This window comes from Scyliorhinus canicula, chromosome 12 (assembly GCF_902713615.1).
Source record: "Scyliorhinus canicula chromosome 12, sScyCan1.1, whole genome shotgun sequence".
NCBI classification, from domain to species: Eukaryota; Metazoa; Chordata; class Chondrichthyes; order Carcharhiniformes; family Scyliorhinidae; genus Scyliorhinus; species Scyliorhinus canicula.
The window spans coordinates 150,940,861-150,959,689 of NC_052157.1; the positions used below are offsets into that span (position 1 = coordinate 150,940,861).

The 18,829-nt window shown below is 44.8% G+C and overlaps 1 protein-coding gene across 17 annotated transcripts in view; it reads left to right on the forward strand.

Annotated features, from left to right (window-relative positions):
- Positions 1-18,829, forward strand: part of nf1a (neurofibromin 1a) — a 330,336-nt gene that overhangs the window by 134,436 nt on the left and 177,071 nt on the right. For 14 of the 17 annotated variants that reach the window (XM_038814507.1, XM_038814511.1, XM_038814513.1 and 11 more), the window contains 2 exons: positions 77-212; positions 8,858-8,923. In XM_038814507.1, coding sequence (XP_038670435.1) covers positions 77-212; positions 8,858-8,923 — 202 coding nt within the window. The remainder of the gene's footprint in view (positions 1-76; positions 213-8,857; positions 8,924-18,829) is intronic. The other 3 variants (XM_038814512.1, XM_038814521.1, XM_038814524.1) reach the window with 1 other exon arrangement.

An 18,829-nucleotide genomic window follows, 5' to 3' on the forward strand; every position in this document is an offset into this window, starting at 1 on the left:
ATTTTCCTGTGTGATTTGTGTGGGGGTGCTTTGTTGGCATATAAATAAGCATGATAATGTAAATACTACTCCACAGATTAGAATCAACAGAAAACCTGGATGAAAATCAACAGAATCTACTGCAGATGACGGAGAGATTTTTCCACGCAATTATTAATTCCTCATCTGAGTTTCCCCCACAGCTGCGAAGCGTCTGCCATTGCTTGTATCAGGTATGCCGTCATACGGGTAATGGGAATTGCAAGGGGACTGTACAAAGTGAACACTAGTGACTGGAACCAGTGTTGAAAAATTAGATACAAGGACATTGTGGGACATTGAAGCAGAAACCATTGAGTTCCGGGGTAAATTATGTTACATGGGAATCAGATTTGTTTCTGCTTATTTTTAAGCATAAGCATTGGAGTAATTGCAGTAAATTTGTGTGCACCCATTTGTCACAGTATGAACTGCACTGTTAAGTGTTTGATTTTCCTTAAGTTCTCACTGCAGCTTCTGTTTGCATTGCCACGCTTCAACCTGACTTTTTTGCTTTTTGCTAAAATTGAGTTATTTGATGCTGACAAAAAGACTTATCAGCTTATTCTAGGCTGTAATTCAAAGCAGAAAAGGATCATATTGAGTGATTTGAATTTTTGTAAATAATGCGCGAGATATGTTTGTTTCCTCAAATAACTTGCAATGCTTGGAAATCCATGCGGCATTTTTCATGATCAATTCATAAATGTTTTGTTCTAAAATGTGCCAATTGGTTACCAAGTTGGGGAAGACTTGAAGAACACTTGTTGGTCAGAGCCACCTGATGACTAGTGTGCAACTATATCATGAAAATCGTACAACTAACACAGCAAATACGTTTTACCATGGAGGAGAAGGGACCCAAGTAGGAGATGCAGGCTGATAGTAAGGGGAGAGAGGGAGAAGAGGGAGCTGAAGTAAAGAATCACTGGTCATATTTTCCCAAGCGTATTAAGGATCTGTTTGAAGCTTGGTTTAATATTCATGCGACATATTAAGGCCACAGTTAATGGGGATGTCTATACATGACTTTAAAATGAGAGTAAATGAAAACCATGTTTTAAAAAAAAAAAATGATTATTCGATGGAATGCTACAGCGCAAGAAGGGACCATTTGGCCCATGTCAGCTTTTTGAAAGAACTGGAGAATTAGTGGCCAATCCTCCTGCTCTTTCACCACTGCCCTGCAAATTTTCACCAAGTACTAATCCAATTTCCTTCTGAAAATTGTTATTGAATTTGCTTCCACAACCCCCTCAGGAAGTGTGTTTCAGGTCACCACGACTCGCTGCATAAAAAAAATTCTTATCTTGCTTCTGGTTCCTTTGTCGATGAGCTTTTAATTTGTCTTCTGGTTACTGATCTTTCTAGCACTGGAAACAGTTTTTCCTTCCTTACTTTGTCAAACTATGGTTGTGAACTACCTGGTTAAGAGTTCATATATCGTGTTCACTTCTTGGGTTACTATTTTCGCCAGTTAAGAATGTTCTTGTTGGTAGGCCATTCCATACAGGAATCAAGTTCATTGTTGCATTTAAAATGTCTTCAATTTTCCCTTTAAATTGATAACCAATGCTAGGATATTGTTATATTGCACTGTTAATCCTTGGTGTCTCATCCAAAGGGCCATTTCTGTGCCAGTGTGCACAGTCTGTTCACTTTTGAGGGATTCGGGTGCAAACCATATACTGTCCTCATCTAAGAGTTGCCTGTGTGCACTTTGAAACTGGGTTGCAGTATAATGTTTGAATGGAACATTCTTCCCCACCCTTGAAGCTTTAGATCACTTACAAAGCTCCCACAGTTGACGTTATCTAATTTATTATTTATCACTGATTCTCCTGTTCTATGTGGCTCAACTGAGGAAGGTGACCTGCTTGTAATTCTTCTGTGGCTGCTAGGCAGACCCAAATAAGTGGACACAAAACATTCTAACCAAGTGAAGGGAGCAAGTCTGTGAAATAATTACAATAATTAACAAAGCGTACACCATCAAATTGCGTTCATCGGGGTTATATTTTAAACAAATTCAGGGATCTTACTTGAAATTCTTGTTTCATAGTAACTTGTACATGTTTGGAAGTGGCATTTTTTTTTGTAGTTTCTGAACCTCTTTGCAAATACGTGGAGTGAAAATATCTTGCAAAGAGGAGACCTGGGACAAACTCTGGTTTAGTGGACTGTCGAGTGCAGTAGGAAGGAATATCTGCTCCATTCGGAGAGAACACATGATTTCTTCTTCTAGTGCAGCAAAGATCTTGGGAGATGTATCATAACGTTGCCCTCCCCTTGTAAACGGGATCCTTTTTTCCTTAGTTTCGTCTGCATGCTTCTGCTGGAGAACTGACTCGAGTTTCTTTCAATCAGGTGAACACTGACAAATATTTCTGTTAACTGTATGAAAGAGCCAAGCCTCCGTTTTATTTAGTTAAATAATGCTAATACCTCAGATATGTTTGATTTAATTTGGGTAAAGACGCGTACATTGACTTAAATGACTTACTGGGGACTTTTTCTGGACGTCATACTGGAAGTTTCAAATAGAAATAACATGCGGTTTCTATATATTTCAATGCTGAAATGTATCGCGACAAAAGATATGCTGAATTCTTACACATCTATACTCCATCTATTCACTTAAAAGTATTGGCCGTGACTTTGCCGTAGTTTTCCAGACTCAATGCCTCTTGTCATCTGTATGTTCGCATAGTGCAAGATTAGAAAATCGTAACCTGGTCTGAAGTTGCATGACTTTGTGCAAAACCTATGAGTAAGGTGCTTACCTAATAACCTTATTCACTTGCTTTACTAAATTATAGCATCCATTGTTATGCTTTCCTTGGTCGCGTTATCGTGCCTAACATTAAAACCGTGACTGGACATTAAGAAACCTGTTATGCTATTCATTCAGTTGAAAAAACACAATTGGCTGTGTTGTGGGTGTTTTAAGTAGTCGATGTAGTTAGCATTTTATAGGGTAGGATTGAACCAGCATTTACTTTTGGGCTCATTTTACAGTAAGTGTTGTAGCTGGTTCTGAAACTGAAATGAAACTCTCGCTTGAATAATATTTGTTATTAATCACAAATGGAGGAAAAAGAAAATGCCCTTTTTCTTCAAAAGAATGTCTATAATTACTGTAATGTGTACACGAATTCTAATGGAGGTCATTTTATGGTACATATTAATTACTCCTGAAACTACTATAATGGTCATAGTAACACAGTAACACATCTCCTTGATCTTAGTTCTGTTTCTCATGCCCTTTTCCTTTAATTTTAAAAACTAATCTTTTGGATTGAAAAAAATCCCATCAATATTAAGTATCAGGATCGAATGGAAACAAAATAACAAACCATATGAATAGCAGAATTGTTTCATCAGCGATTTTTGTTTTTGTGTGTTTGCATAAGGCAAACATGCGTAAATCCGTCTCATGGCTGGGACTACTTAAAAGAAATAATAAAAAATATTCAAAAATATTTTTTAAAATATGGGTGAGAGTTTAACTCAAGTACACAGTGGAAGATATGGTGTGAATTACTTTATTCAGGTACCGTTGACTGTTGAGCTCAGTGACTTCTCCATGAAGGTTGTATCACATGTTAGAAATGTTGGTGAGAAATCGGGCAAAAGCTGAGTTTGAACAGTTTTCCTTTAGAAAGAAGTTAAAGATTGTTTAAATGTTTTTGTGAAATCAATGGTGCCACCTGTTCGTAATCCAGCAGTGAACTTTTTTGGGAAAGGGTATTATAGTTAGAATTCTGATTGTCTATATTGCAATATAGAACATTTTTCTCGTATGGAATATTATCTTTGACTCTTTGGGGGGATGGGTGGCACGTGGCGCAGTGGTTACCACTGGGACTGTGGCGCTGAGGACCTGGGTTCGAATCCTGGCACTGGGTTACTGTCCGTGTGGAGTTTGCATATTCTCCGTGTCTGTGTGGGTTTCATCCCCACAACCCAAAGATATGCTGGTTAGATGGATTGGCTACGCTTAATTGTCCCTTAAATGGAAAAAAAATAATTGGGTACTCCAAAATTAAAAAAACAAATAAAAAATAAAAAATCTTTGACTCTTAACCACAGTATTGCAAAGGGACATTCCTTTTTTCATTCACTTCTCCACACCAGTGCAGTTTTACTTAAATGCCGTAAGCTTTAACACTGAGCAGAAAGAAGTGTTTTAAATGGAACACTAGGTGGGGAGGCAGTGGCGTAGTGGCATTATCACTGGACTAGTAATCCAGAGATCCAGGGTACCTGGATTCAAATCCCACCATGGCAGATGGTGAAATTTGAAATAGATTTTTTTTTTTTAAAGTCTGGAATGACAAGTCTTATGATGATCATGAAACCATTGTCGATTGTCACAATAAAAACATCCGATCCACTAATATCTTCAGGGAAAGAAATTTACCATCCTGACGTGACTGCAGAATGCGGTTGACTGTTAAAATGCCCCCTTGAGTGGCCTAGCAAGCTACTCGAGGGCAATTGGCAATAAATATTGGTCTAGCGCTTGATGCCCACATCCCATGAATAAATTTAAAAATAAACAATGATGTGTACAGACTGTATAGTTGATTGTTGGGAAGCATGTTTCCTGGGGCATTGATGTTTTGTAACCTGTTTTGATACAAGTTTGTAATAAAATATATTTTAAAAAATGAAGTAATGCGGTGTGAACCCGGCCGTAAAAAACAGCCAATAATTTCAACTGGGAAACCAAGATAAGCAAGTGTTATAAATGGCAGCAAAACAGATTAAAATGTTTGCTGGTGTTATAATGATGGAAAGAATTTGCTTAGTGTACACCACTAGTAAGGCTGACAGTCTTTGCCTATCCATGTTTGCCCTTGAGAAGGATGAATTGGGCCACCCCTTGAACTGCTGCAGTTAATGGTTTGACACATCTGCACAGTTTGTTAGGCTACCTTAGAAGGAGTTATGAGTTAAATACGTTGGTGTGGAACTGCAGATACATACAGGCCAAGCTGAGTGAGGACAGAGGGTTTCCTTCTGAAAAGGGCATTAGTTGGATCTTTAACGGCATTCAGACAGCTTTGTGGTTGCCGAAGTCCAGCAAGGGCAGTGTAAGTTCCCCAAGAATGTATATTATGAAATTGACAAATCGCCAATCTTTAAACAAGAAATGGGACACTTGCAAGTGAAGTATACCAGAACACACTATAAATTTTCTCCACACTAAGGACCCAACTCAAGTTTACAATGCTCATTACTGCCCTGCTGACCCATTGATAGTCCATCATCTTTAACTTGTCAAAATCACAATTTACCGTGTCCTATTGATATCCTTGGAGCGTTCTCTCAGTTCACCCACTGACCGCCTAGGATTGCATAAAAGCAAATTAATTTCTCAAGTGTACACATTACTGTAAATCCTGCAAATATTATTTCTATATTCTTCCTATAATGGGTGTCCAAAATTAACTACTATTTGTGTCTGGGATGTGAGTTGTTAAGCCAGCATTTGTTGTCTGTCCCTAATTGCCCTCGAAGATGGCTGTGGTGAGTTGGCTTCTTGAACTGCTGCAGTGTATCTCAGTGTGGTTACACCCACAGAGCTGTCAGGAAGGGAGTTCCAGATTTATGTCCTGGCAGCAGTGGAGGAACAGGATATAACTCCAGGTCAGGTTGGTGTGTGGCTTGGGGAACTTGCAGGTGGTGGTGCTCCCATGTGTCTTGTTGCCAATGTCCTCTGCAGTCCAGGTTGCACATTTGCCAGCTGCTCTTGAAGAAACCTTAGAAGTTGCCCCAGGTCTTGTAAAAGCTCAGTGTTGCCTCCTTGCTTTTCTACTTGATGAAGAACTTAATTTGCCAGTTTATCATGACATACCTGACCATTAGTGTCATGGTTGTTACATGAATCCTCCTTTTCTCTTTCTTCTTTACTTCTCCTCCAAACCAGTAATATTTTGGTAAATTGCCGTGGTGTTTTGTCTTTTTGGGATCATCTTTATTTTCAAAGTATTTGCATCAGCCGTGCACCATGATTCCATTTATCTTCCTCTGTAGTGGTATAGTTTTGGGAGGTGCTGAGAGAGTGGGAGAACATGTGCAGCAAATGTATCTGCACCACTAACCCTCTTATCCCTAATTCAACCAATATCTTTGATTTGTGGAAGTGGCATTTCATTTGAAGAATGAATGAGACCCAACAAGACACGTAATCTACATTTATCAAATGTTGTGTTCTGATTAACTGCTTAGGTTACTTGCAGGAAACTGACCGAGAAGGCTTCAAATGATGGGATGATCTGGTACAGTTTTGCTTCTTCTGCCCTTCCATTATAGGTTTTCAGTCTTTGTGGATTCTCATTGGCTCTTCCTGCTACTTGCAGAGGTATTTTTGGTGATTTTGTTCAAGAACGGGGTTTTTGTTTGCATGACTGACAGCCCTACAACTTAAAACATGAGTTCACAAGTGCTGAGGAATACGATTAAGCCCTACCTTGGATTTTATTGTTGAATTTCATGCCGAAAGTGGAAAGATAGTGGGGAATAGACAAAATGAGTACAAAGGTTTATAAGTACAAACAGCCTAGAAAAGGAAGCGGAACAAGGCGCTTCTTAATTTTGATGGAGGTAAAGAGTTCAGGACCAAGACTGAAGGGTGGGGGCCTTGTAAGAACTTTGGAGGCAATTTCTGCAACAGTATTGTTGACATGAGGGAAAACGTTTCATTGGTTGGGTTATCATTGAATCCAAATCCCACAGGTGAGAAGACTGTTTAAATGCACTTTGTCACAAATTTGCACTTTTGACCTCTGTCAGCAATCATGGTCATCTCTTCACTATATTCTTGATTGCTTTTCACTTGACTCATTCCAAACTGTGTAGCCGATGGCAAATTCTCCTGGTCTATTGATGTTTTTGGTAATCGGGTCAAAACTCTTGGGTCATATTCTAAATAAAAAGGAATAGCTTTGATTGTTGTTAGGTATGCATCATCCTTTCCTGATTCAGGTTCCTTCCCTCTCTCCAAAAAAATGCAAGTCATCGTTTGTTTCTTCGACACACCGATTTGACCCTTTTCTTGCATCATTATAGTTCAGATCACTATAGCTGCAGTACTATTTGAGGAATATCTGGTTTATAACTTGAAATGGCATGTGAATAGGGGTGCATTGGATAAGGGTGGTGGCATTAAATAGTGCAAATCCGAATTTAAACTGCAACCAACACCGCAGAAACTACTTTGTGGTGGTATTAAAATTGTAGCATAAACCTCTCTGAATCCATAGAGATTCAGTTGATGTAAAGACAAACCCGTTTCCCAAAACGTTTCTCTAAAAGCATGAACTGCTAAAGACAGTTGAATTATCTGGAGGAGCTTCCAAATGGAGACCATGGAGTTGCCGCAAGGCAGAGAGAAGGAAGGAAAACTTGGCTGGTGAGTTGCCCGTTAGAATGTGCTGATGCAGTTTTGATCTGTTTGCAGGCTGGCAGAAGCCTGAGAGTGAGTTCGCTTTTCTACTGTTTCAGGTTGTTGTGTTAGTGAAATGAGGCAAAGACCTTCTGGTGTGACTTAGATAAATGTGTCCTTGGAATTGAAGGGAGATGCAATTTTAAAAAAAAGTTATGTAGACTTTGTTGGCTTGAGTAAAGTGGATGGAAGTTTTCTTCAACCTCTACTATTTGTTAAATATAGAACCATGCGCTTCAATTTTTTTGGAACTACTAGCTTTTCTTAATTTCCGTTGATTGTTGAAGGATAGTCTCTGTTCTCCTTGGTCATGTGTCAGTGCTGCTGTTGAGAGTTCTGTTTGGTAATCCCTGCATGCTACTAACTAGAAAGCTTCTTAAATTTTTGTTTGCGTTGTTGCCAACCCGTGTCTCTGTTTGTGGTGTTGGGATAGTGAAACAAAATGTATTTTGGGGAATGGGACTTTCCTTCCTGCCTCATGTAAAAAAAAAATACAGTTTATGTGTATAGTCCTGGAGGGTGATGATGTACCTGCTGGCAGCTGAATGGGATGTCACAGTGGATTTAAAATAATTACACTTGCCTGACATTGCAAATTTCCGTACATAGAATACAGAACAATACCAATTAAATGTAGATTTTGTCCTTACTGGAAACGAAAGAACCTGGATGAAGTTTTAAAAAAAGCCTCAGTCAGCTTTCACCTTTGTATTGATCTAAGTTTTAGTATGCCCTTAAGAAGAGGAAGAAAGAAAGATGATTGTGCGTCCAGTTGCATTGATTGGTCACAACCTTGCAATACCTTCATTCGCAATGTACTGAGTAATGCCTGTGTTCACAGATACTCGCTGTGACCAAACCCCAAGCTCTTTTCCAAACTTCAGTTTCCGCCAACATACAAAAAGGCTGATTGCAGGGAAAAGCACTTTTGGTGGTGATCATAATAGCCAAATTATTTTACAAGCTATCTGAAACAGCAATGACGGAATTCTAATTTGTTTGGTTGCCCAACAGAACTGGAAATAAATGTTGTTGAGTATCTAGCCAGAAATAGTAGACTGATTGAAAGCAGTTGCATCTGTGTTTATACCTTGTGGAAAAATGGCTGTGGAAAAAAAAAATACTGCACACTTCCCTTTGAGCAGTGTTAAACATCGTTTTTTTAAAAAGTGAAGTTTTAAGAATAATTGCCATATTACACTCTTGGCCAAAAACCCAAGCTATTATACCAAATTAGGGTTTATTTGCCCATATATATTTTAAAATAATGATTGACAGTTCAATATTCATTGTATTTTTTGTGCAGCTATATGTAGAAGCCAGCAATGTGTTTTTGTTGTGTGAAGTTGGTACTGTGACTTGTTTGTGCTCATCTCTGTTCTGTAGGCTACTTGCCACTCTCTACTGACTAAATCTACAGTAAAAGAAAAAAAGGAAAACATGAAAAAATCAGTAAGTTCAGAGACCTTTTTTGCAATTTTGTATCGACCTTTCTTTCAAAGCAAATTCTTAAAACCTTGTGCTTTCCCCCTAAAACCCACTTTGCCATTCAGCCTTTTTGATCTTCACTTTGGAATCATTCTACTAATTCTGGCAAAAATAGCTTTCTTCCAATTAACCCTATTTTAAAAAAAATTTAGATTCTAAATCTGTGCATAGTATGACTTGAGTTTCAGAAGTGGGTTGAATTGATTTTGTGGTTTAAGATGTGCTACCTGAGATTTGTCACTCCTGTTTATATACATTATATTTTAAAGCTCAAATTGTTTTAAGGTTTAAAAACATGAGATATGAGCTGTGTTTCATGATTCATTACATCCTACTTGGAATTTGATGAACTGGATGTTTCCATGTAAGGTTAATGTCAGATTGCACTCAAGCGCATTGTAAGGCAGTAATTCAGATTATAAATGGCCTTGGCTAAACTAATAATCAATTCTTCTCACTGAATTGTAGCTTTGAACTCGTTGAAAAGTAGCTGGTGTGTACAATGTTAAATCTGCTGGACAAAAACTGCCTGAGTGATAGCGCTGATAAAGTTGGGTGAAGAATTCTAGCCTGGGGCAGGGGTGTTCTTTCTGAATGACTTTACCTGCATGGGTGGTGACCTAGAAGCTGATGATGTATGATGCACCATGCATCGAGGTGCAGCTTTTAAAATCATGCTGTGTACGGATTTTGATCTTTTTGCTGATCTAAGCTATCCGCAACTTGCATGAATTTATGAGCAAGCAACTATATTGCCTTTATATTTAGTATTATTGGTTGCTGTAGCAATTCTCATTTAACTTGTCAAAACGTGTAATTGAATCATTGCACATTGATCTGAAGGATCCAGAAAGGTTTTTAAGTTGGCTGTTCTCAAAGAATATGAAGTTCAAGTTACTTGGTACAGCTTTTAAGAAATAACATGCTCCATCTGCCAAAAAAGACCTGTTCACAGTGACTACCACCACTGCTTTGTATCAATCCTACGCAAATTCCACCAATGGCATCTAGCCTTGCAGTTATGTGTTATGTACGAGTTGTGTTCCCTTTTCATTCAGCATTTCATTATGCAGGTGATGCATTGGTGGTATCATGGACCAAGTAACACAACATCATTATAATTTTCCAGTTAATGCTGATCTTGTCAGCTGCAAATATGTCCATGGTTTGATGTAATGGGGACTGGGCTCTGGGCATGGTGAGAGGTTCTATCACTAAGCTAAATTGTGCTGGCCGGTAGCACAGTGGTTAGCACTGTTGCTTCACAGCGACAGGGCCCCTGGTTCGATTCCCGCGTGCGTCACTGTCTGAGCGGAGTCTGCACGTTCTCCCCGTGTCTGTGCGGGTTTCCTCCAGGTGCTCCGGTTTCCTCCCACAAGTCCCGAAAGACGTGCTGTTGGGTGAATTGGACATTCTGACTTCTCCCTCCCTCTGTGTACCCGAACAGGTGCTGGAATGTGGCGACTAGGGGACTTTCGCAGTAACTTCATTAAACTGTTAATGCAAGCCTACTTGTGACAATACTAAAGATTATTATTGTATATTGTCAAAATTTAGGTTCTTCATGCGAAAAGTAGCTCTATCCAGCTGTGATACAATTCAGTTTGATACTGAATGTTGCACATAGTCCAATCTTGGGGGTGGATTGCATGATTTGGATAATTAGGAGAAATTGACAGCACATCATTTGCTCTAACTCTTTATCAAATACAACATGAGGTTGGAATATTGTTTAAAGCTCTGCTGCAGCTGGATTTCTTTCAGTGTGACTTGCTGAACCAGGAGAACATCACCTGTAGCACCGAATCTATTGTGCATTCGTAGTTGCTTGAGAAGATGGTGATTGGCCCATCCAATGAATTATTGCAGCCCATGTTCCAACGATGTTCTTCAGTAGGGACAAATGGCCTTGAAGGAACAGTAAGTGTGTCAAAGTTGGCATGGCGTGTGATTTGGTTGGGAACTTGAAGGTGATGGTGGCCGTTGCTTGTCCAGGTGGTGGTAGGTGCTACAGTACACCTGTATTTGAGGATGTGGACATTTAAGCTGGCACATCAGCTGTTGCTTGGGTCAATTGCTTTGAACATAACATACATAGGGGCAGGAGCAGATGCTAACTGCCCCTTGTCCACGCTCCACCATTCAATTATGGCTGACGTTTTGCCTCAACTCATTTTTCCTGCCCGCTTCCCATATCCCTTAAAAGACCAGGGGCGGGATTCTCCGACTCCCCCCCGCCGGGTCAGAGAATTGCCGGGGGCCGGCGTCAGTCCCACCCCCGCCGTGTCCCGAATTCTCTGACACCCGAGATTCAGCGGGGGCGGGAATCGCGCCGGTCGGCAGGCCCCCCATGGCGATTCTCCGGCCCGCGATGGGCCCAAGTCCCGCCGCTGACAAGCCTCGCCTGCCGGCGTGGATCAAACCACCTACATTACCGGCGGGATTGGCGGCCTGGTCTGCGATCGGGGCCCACCAATTGGCGGGCGGGCCTGTGCCGTAGGGCCACTCTTTTTCTTCCGCCTTCGCCATGGTCTTCACCATGGCGGAGGCAGAAGAGACCCCCTCCCCTGCGCATGCGGCGGGATGACGTCAGCAGCCGCTGACACTCCGGCGCATGCGCAGATTTACACCGGCCGGCGCAGTCCTTTCGGCCCCGGCTGGCGTGGCGCCAAAGGCCGTTCACGCCAACTGGCGGAGGGGGAACCACTCCGGCGCGGGCCGAGCCCCTCAATGTGAGGGCTTGGCCCCTAAAGGTGCGGAGACGGAGTGGTTCACGCCACTCCAACACGCCGGGACCCCCCGCCCTGCCGGGTAGGGGAGAATCCCTGCCCAGATCTCCTTAAAAGATCAAACATTTGTTATTTTGTCCTTCAATATACTTGATGATGGAACATCTACAGCCCCATACAGTAGAGAATTCCAAAGACTCGAGAAACCTCTTATCTCAGTCCTAAGCTACTCACCCTTATCCTAAGACTGTTTGTGTTCTAGATTCTCCAACCAGTTGAATATCTTTGCCTACTCTTGTCAAGCCCCTTCAGAATCTTGTGGGTTCCACTGAGGTCCCCTCTCATCACTATAAATCCCAGACAATACAGGTTTACTTTACTCAGTCTCTCATCCTAAGAACCAATTGAGTGGACCTTCACTGTACTGCCTCCAGTACAAGTATAACCTTCCTCAAAATAGTAAGAAGTCTTACAACACCAGGTTAAAGTCCAACAGGTTTGATTCAAACACGAGCTTTCGGAGCACAGCTCCTTCCTCAGCTGCGCTCCGAAAGCTCGTGTTTGAATCAAACCTGTTGGACTTTCACCTGGTGTTGTAAGACTTCTTACTGTGCTCACCCCAGTCCAACGCCGGCATCTCCACATCATTCCTTAAAATAAGGAGAGCAAAACTTTGCAGTGTTCCAGATGTGCTCCTACTATACAATTGTAGCAAGATTTCTTTATTCTTAGGACTCTCATCACCTTGTAATTGAGGCCAACAAGCCATTTGCCTTCTGAAATGCTAACCGTTTGTTCTATTCATAAGTACACTCCAGTCTCTCTGAACACCTATATTTTGAAGCCTCATCTCCTTCTTAAAACATGTTATGCTTCTTGATTCTTTCTACAAGAGTGAATAATCTCACAATTCACCATATTATACTCCATCATTACCTTGTTGCTGACTCACTTAACCTGCTGTTATACCTTCATGGCCTATTTGATGGGTTGTCAGAGTACTTGGTCCAACTGACAACCCTTGCACATTTAAATGCTTCACTACACTTTCAAGTACATTAGCTTTCTTAGTCCTTATGAACAAAGAGAACAAAGAAAATTACAGCAGAGGAACAGGCCCTTCGGCCCTCCCAGCCTGCGCCGATCCAGAACCTTTAACCCAGTAACCCCACCCAACACTAAGGGCAATTTTGGACACTAAGGGCAATTTATCATGGCCAATCCACCTAACCTGCACATCTTTGGACTGTGGGAGGAAACCGGAGCACCCGGAGGAAACCCACGCACACACGGGGAGGATGTGCAGACTCCGCACAGGCAGTGACCCATGCCGGAATGGAACCTGGGACCCTGGAGCTGTGAGGCAATTATGCTATCCACAATGCTACCGTGCTGCCAATGGGTAACCTGATTGTAAAATATCTGCCAGTTCCATCTATTTAGCTTTAGTTATACTTTTCAAATATTCTAAGATTATACTTTTTACTCCTAAACAAGCCTTGGCTATTGCCAGAACCAAGTTGCAGTCATCTTCTCTAAATCAGGCAGCACCTCACCCGTTCAATATTCTCTTCACTCTTGTTACTTTTAAAAGTAAAAAATGCCCCCACATTCAAGGTTTTATGCTTTTCAAATCCCGCCAAAGAGTACCGAATACTCTAAACCCAAAGGGTTACTTCGAACACCAGTTCTCAAGAATGATTTTTTTTCCAATATGATGGAATGTGAGAGCAGACATACAAACCAGTGAAGAAAAGGTAAAGTAAAATACAAAATTGCAAAAATGAGTGGCTGCAAAACTCCGGCCTACTGCTGTAATGTGCAGACAATTAGCCAGGCCTCTGGGTAAGTCCAGCAAGATACCACTGTACCCCAACCTGTATGTGTTTAATCCCAGTTTGCATACATCTCTCTAATTACTTTGCAGAATCATCTATGTAACTTTTTTTTAATAAATAAACAATTTTATGGAGGTAGTTTTTGGCTTTGTAAACAGTTACAGACATCGACAGAAAGAAAGCAAAAAAGGCAAAAATGTGCAAACATCCATGTACTTTCAATACTTCAATCGTAACATACTGCACAAGCCCGCTCCTCTCCCACCAGTACTACCCGCCATACTCACTCTCCCGCAAAGAAGTCAATAAATGGCGGTTTGGATTCGGGGAGGGATTCATCAAATGGGTGAGGCTGCTCTACGCGGCTCCGATGGCAAGTGTAGTTACCAATGGAAGGAGATCGGAGTACTTTAGGCTCTACCGTGGGACCAGGCAGGGGTGCCCCCTGTCCCCCTTGCTCTTTGCACTGGCGATTGAACCTTTGGCTATGGCGTTGAGGGAGTCAGGGAGATGGAGGGGTCTGGTGCGGGGTGGGGGAGGAACATCGTGTATCGCTGTATGCGGACGACCTGCTGTTGTATGTGGCGGATCCAGAAGGGGGAATGCCGGGGGTGATGGAGCTGTTAGCGGAATTTGGGGGCTTCTCGGGCTATAAGTTAAATTTAGGCAAGAGTGAGGTATTTGTAGTACACCCGGGTGATCAGGAGGAGGGAATTGGGAGACTCCCGTTTAAGAGGGCAGTGAAGAGTTTCAGATACCTGGGGGTGCAGGTGGCCAGGAGTTGGGGGACTCTCCATAAGCTTAATTTTACCAGGCTGGTGGAACAGACGGAGGAGGAATTTAAAAGGTGGGACATGGTGCCGCTATCGTTGACGGGTAGAGTGCAGTCCATCAAAATGACAGTTCTCCCGAGGTTCTTGTTCCTTTTTCAGTGTTTGCCCATCTTTATCCCTAGGGCCTTTTTTAGAAGGGTGACTAGCAGCATCATGAGCTTTGTTTGGGCGCATGGGACCCCGAGGGTGAAGAGGGTCTTCTTGGAGCGGGGTAGAGATGGGGGGGGGCTGGCGTTACCCAATCTCTCGGGGTATTATTGGGCGGCCAATGTGTCGATGGTGCGCAAGTGGATAATGGAGGGGGAGGGGGCAGCATGGAAACGGATGGAGAGGGCGTCCTGCGGAGATACAAGCCTGGGGGCCCTGGTAACGGCGCCGTGGCCGCTCCCTCCTACGAGGTATACCACGAGTCCGGTGGTGGCGGCTACCCTCAAGATCTGGGGGCAGTGGAGGCGACATAGGGGAGAAGTGGGGGGCTCGATGGAGGCTCCGTTAAGGGGGAACCATAGATTCGTCCCGGGGAACATTGATGGGGGATTTCAGGGTTGGTACAGAGCGGGCATCAGACAGCTGAGGGACCTGTTTATTGATGGGAGGTTTGCGAGCCTGGGGGAGTTGGAGGAGAAATTTGGGCTCCCCCCGGGGAACATGTTCAGGTATCTGCAGGTAAAGGCATTTGCTAGGCGGCAGGTGGAGGGATTCCCTTCGCTTCCCGCGAGGGGGGTGAGCGACAGGGTGCTTTCGGGGGTCTGGGTCGGAGAGGGGAAGATATCTGATATCTACAAGGTTATACAGGAGGCGGAGGAGGCGTCAGTAGAGGAGCTGAAAGCTAAGTGGGAGGGGGAACTGGGGGAACAGATCGAAGACGAGACATGGGCTGATGCCCTGGAGAGGGTTAATTCTTCCTCCTCGTGTGCGCGGCTTAGCCTCATCCAATTCAAGGTGCTGCACCGGGCCCACATGACTGGGACGAGGATGAGTAGGTTCTTTGGGGGTGAAGACAGGTGTGTCAGGTGCTCGGGGAGTCCAGCGAACCATGCCCATATGTTCTGGGCATGCCCGGCACTGGAGGAGTTCTGGAAGGGGGTGGCGAGGACGGTGTCGAGGGTGGTGGGATCCAGGGTCAAGCCAGGATGGGGACTCGCGATTTTTGGGGTTGGGGTGGAGCCGGGAGTGCAGGAGGCGAAAGAGGCCGGTGTGCTGGCCTTTGCGTCCCTAGTAGCCCGGCGAAGGATCTTGCTACAATGGAAGGATGCGAGGCCCCCAAGCGTGGAGACCTGGATCAATGACATGGCGGGTTTCATTAAGCTAGAGAAGATCAAATTCGCCCTGAGAGGGTCGGTACAAGGGTTCTTTAGGCGGTGGCAACCTTTTCTCGACTTTCTGGCTCAACGATAGGGTACAGGGACAGTAGCAGCAGCAACCCGGGGGAGGGGGGGAAGGGGGAGGGAAAAGAGGGGGGGGGCGGACGATGACTATGTTTGTTTATTTAATTTAAATTTATTTTTAAGTTCTTCTGTTGTTCATTGGGGTTGGGGGGGTGGGGGATGGGATACATGCGTCGATACGGTCTGGGGGTGATACAGTTATTATGGGTTATTTTGTTGCATTTCATTGTTTGTCGTTACGTTTTATATTTTCTGTAAAAAATTCCAATAAAAATTATATTTAAAAAAAAGAAGTCAATAAATGGTTGCCACCTTCGGGCGAACCCCTGTACAGATCCCCTCAAGGCGAACTTAATTTTTTCCATACCCAGGAAACTCGACATGTCCACAAGCCACAACTCAGTCTTCGGGGTTTTTGAGTCCCTCCACGCCAATAGTATTCGTCGCCGGGCTATCAGGGATGCAAAGGCCAAAACATCGGCCTCTTTCTCCCCCTGGACTCCCGGGTCTTCCGAAACCCCAAAAATTGCCACCCCTGGACTCATTACCACCCTAGTTTTTAGCACCCGGGACATGACCCCCGCAAATCCCTCCCAGTACCCCCTCAGCTTAGGGCATGCCCAAAACATGTGAACATGGTTTGCTGGTCCTCTAGCGCATTTGTCCTCTATCCCAAAGAATTTGCTCATCCGAGCCACCGTCATATGGGCCCGGTGAACAACCTTAAATTGAATCAGCCCGAGCCTAGCACATGTCGCGGTCGAATTTACCCTACACAGGGCCTCTGCCCACAGCCCATCCTCCATTTCCCCACCTAGCTCCTCCTCCCATTTAAGTTTCAGTTCCTCTGTCTGGGACCCTTCCTCCCTCATGAGCACCTTATAAATACCCGAGACTCTGCCCTCCCCTTCTTCCCCCCCCTAGAGACTATTCTGTCCAGGATCCCCATTTGCGGGAGGCGTGGGAAAGATGGGACCTGTCTACGAACAAAGTCCCGCAACTATAGGTACCTAAAATAATTTCCCCTTACCAACCCAAATTTCTCCTCCAAGCTCCTCAAACTCGCGAAGCTCCCTTCCAGGAACATATCACCCACCCTTCCCACCCCCGCCCACCGCCATACTCTGAACCCCCCATCCATACTCCCGGGGGCAAACCGATGGTTGTCGCAGATTGGCGCCCAGACAGACGCCCCCATCTCCCCTACATGCCTCTTCCACTGGCCCCATATCCGCAGGGACGCCACCACTACCGGGCTGGTGGTGTACTTGGCCGACGGCACCGGTAGAGGATCCGTGACCAGGGCTGCCAAGCTGGAGCCCCTGCACGAAGCCGCCTCCACCCGCTCCCAAATAGACCCCATACCCACCATCCACTTCCTTACCATAGCGATGTTGGCCGCCCAGTAATAATTAATCAGACTCTGCAAAGCCAGCCCTCCCTCGCTGCGGTTCCTCTCCAACATCGCCTTCTTCACCCGCGGGGATTTTCCCGCCCAGACAAAGCTCATGATCATCCTGTTAACTCTTTTGAAGAAGGACTGTGGGATAAAGATCGGGAGGCACTGAAAAATAAACAGAAATCTAGGGAGGATTGTCATCTTTACAGTCTGCACCCTCCCTGCCAGCGACAGCGGGAGTGCATCCTATCTCCGAAACTCTCCCTTCATTTGCTCCACCACCCTGGCCAAATTTAACTTGTGCAACCTGCCCCAGTCTCGTGCCACCTGGATTCCCAAATACCAGAAATTTTCCTCAACTAACCTAAACGGTAGCCCTCTCAATCTGTTCTCCTGGCCCCTTGCCTGTACCTCAAACATTTCACTCTTGGCCGTATTTAATTTGTATCCTGAGAACTGGTCGAACTTCCTCAGCATTCCCAGTATTCCCAGTATACTTCCCATCCCAGCCACTGGGTCCGACACGTACAGGAGCAGGTCGTCTGCGTAAAGAGAGACCCTATGTTCTACCCCACCCCTCACCATCCCCTTCCATCCCTCTGCGGCTCTCAGCGCAATCGCCAGCGGCTCTATGGCCAGCGCAAACAGCAGCGGGGAGAGCGGGCAGCCCTGTCTGGTCCCTCGGTACAACCTAAAGTACTCCAACACTTCTCTGTTAGTCCTGACGCTGGCCCTCGGGGCCTGATATAATAATTTGATCCAATCCCTCCCCGAACCCAAACCGTCCGAGCACCTCCCATAGATAGTCCCACTCCACCCGGTCAAAGGCCTTCTCGGCGTCCATTGCCGCCACTACCTCCACCTCCCTACCCGCCGGGGGCATCATTATCACATTAAGTAATCTTCTCAGGTTGGCCGCCAGCTGCCTACCTTTCACGAACCCAGTTTGGTCCTCCCCAATCACCTCCGGTACGCAGTCCTCCATTCTAACCGCCAGTACCTTTGCCAGGAGCTTGGCGTCAACATTAATCAGGGAGATTGGCCTGTAGGACCCGCACGCCTCCGGGTCTTTACCCCGCTTCAATATCAGTGGCATAGTGGCTTGCGACATTGTCGGCGGCAGGGTCCCTCGGTTCCTTGCCTCATTAAAAACCCTCACCAAGACCGGGCCCACCAGCTCAGAAAACTTCCTATAGAACTCTACAGGGTATCCATCCGGCCCCGGGGCTTTCCCCGACTGCATGGCCTTTAGGCCCCCCAATACCTCCTCCTCTCTAATCGGGGCCCCCAGCTCATCCACTCGCCCCCCCACCTACTGTTGGGAAGGTTAACCCGTCCAGAAACCTTTTCATCTCCTCCGGTTCTTCCGGCGGCTCCGAAGTATACAGCTTGCAATAGAAGTCTCAGAATACCTTATTCAATCCTGCCGGGTCCTCCACTTTGCGACCCTCCCCATCCCGCACTCTACCTATTTCCCTGGCCGCCTCCCTCCTCCTGAGTTGCTGCGCTAACAGTCTGCTAGCCTTTTCCCCTTGCTCGTACACCACTCCCCTCGCCTTCCTAAGCTGTTCCACGGCCCTACTCGTGGATAGTGCCCCCAGTTCCGCCTGTAGTCTCTGCCTCTCCCTGAGTAAAATCTCCCCCGGGGACTCCGCGTGCTCTTCATCTATCCGACCCATTTCC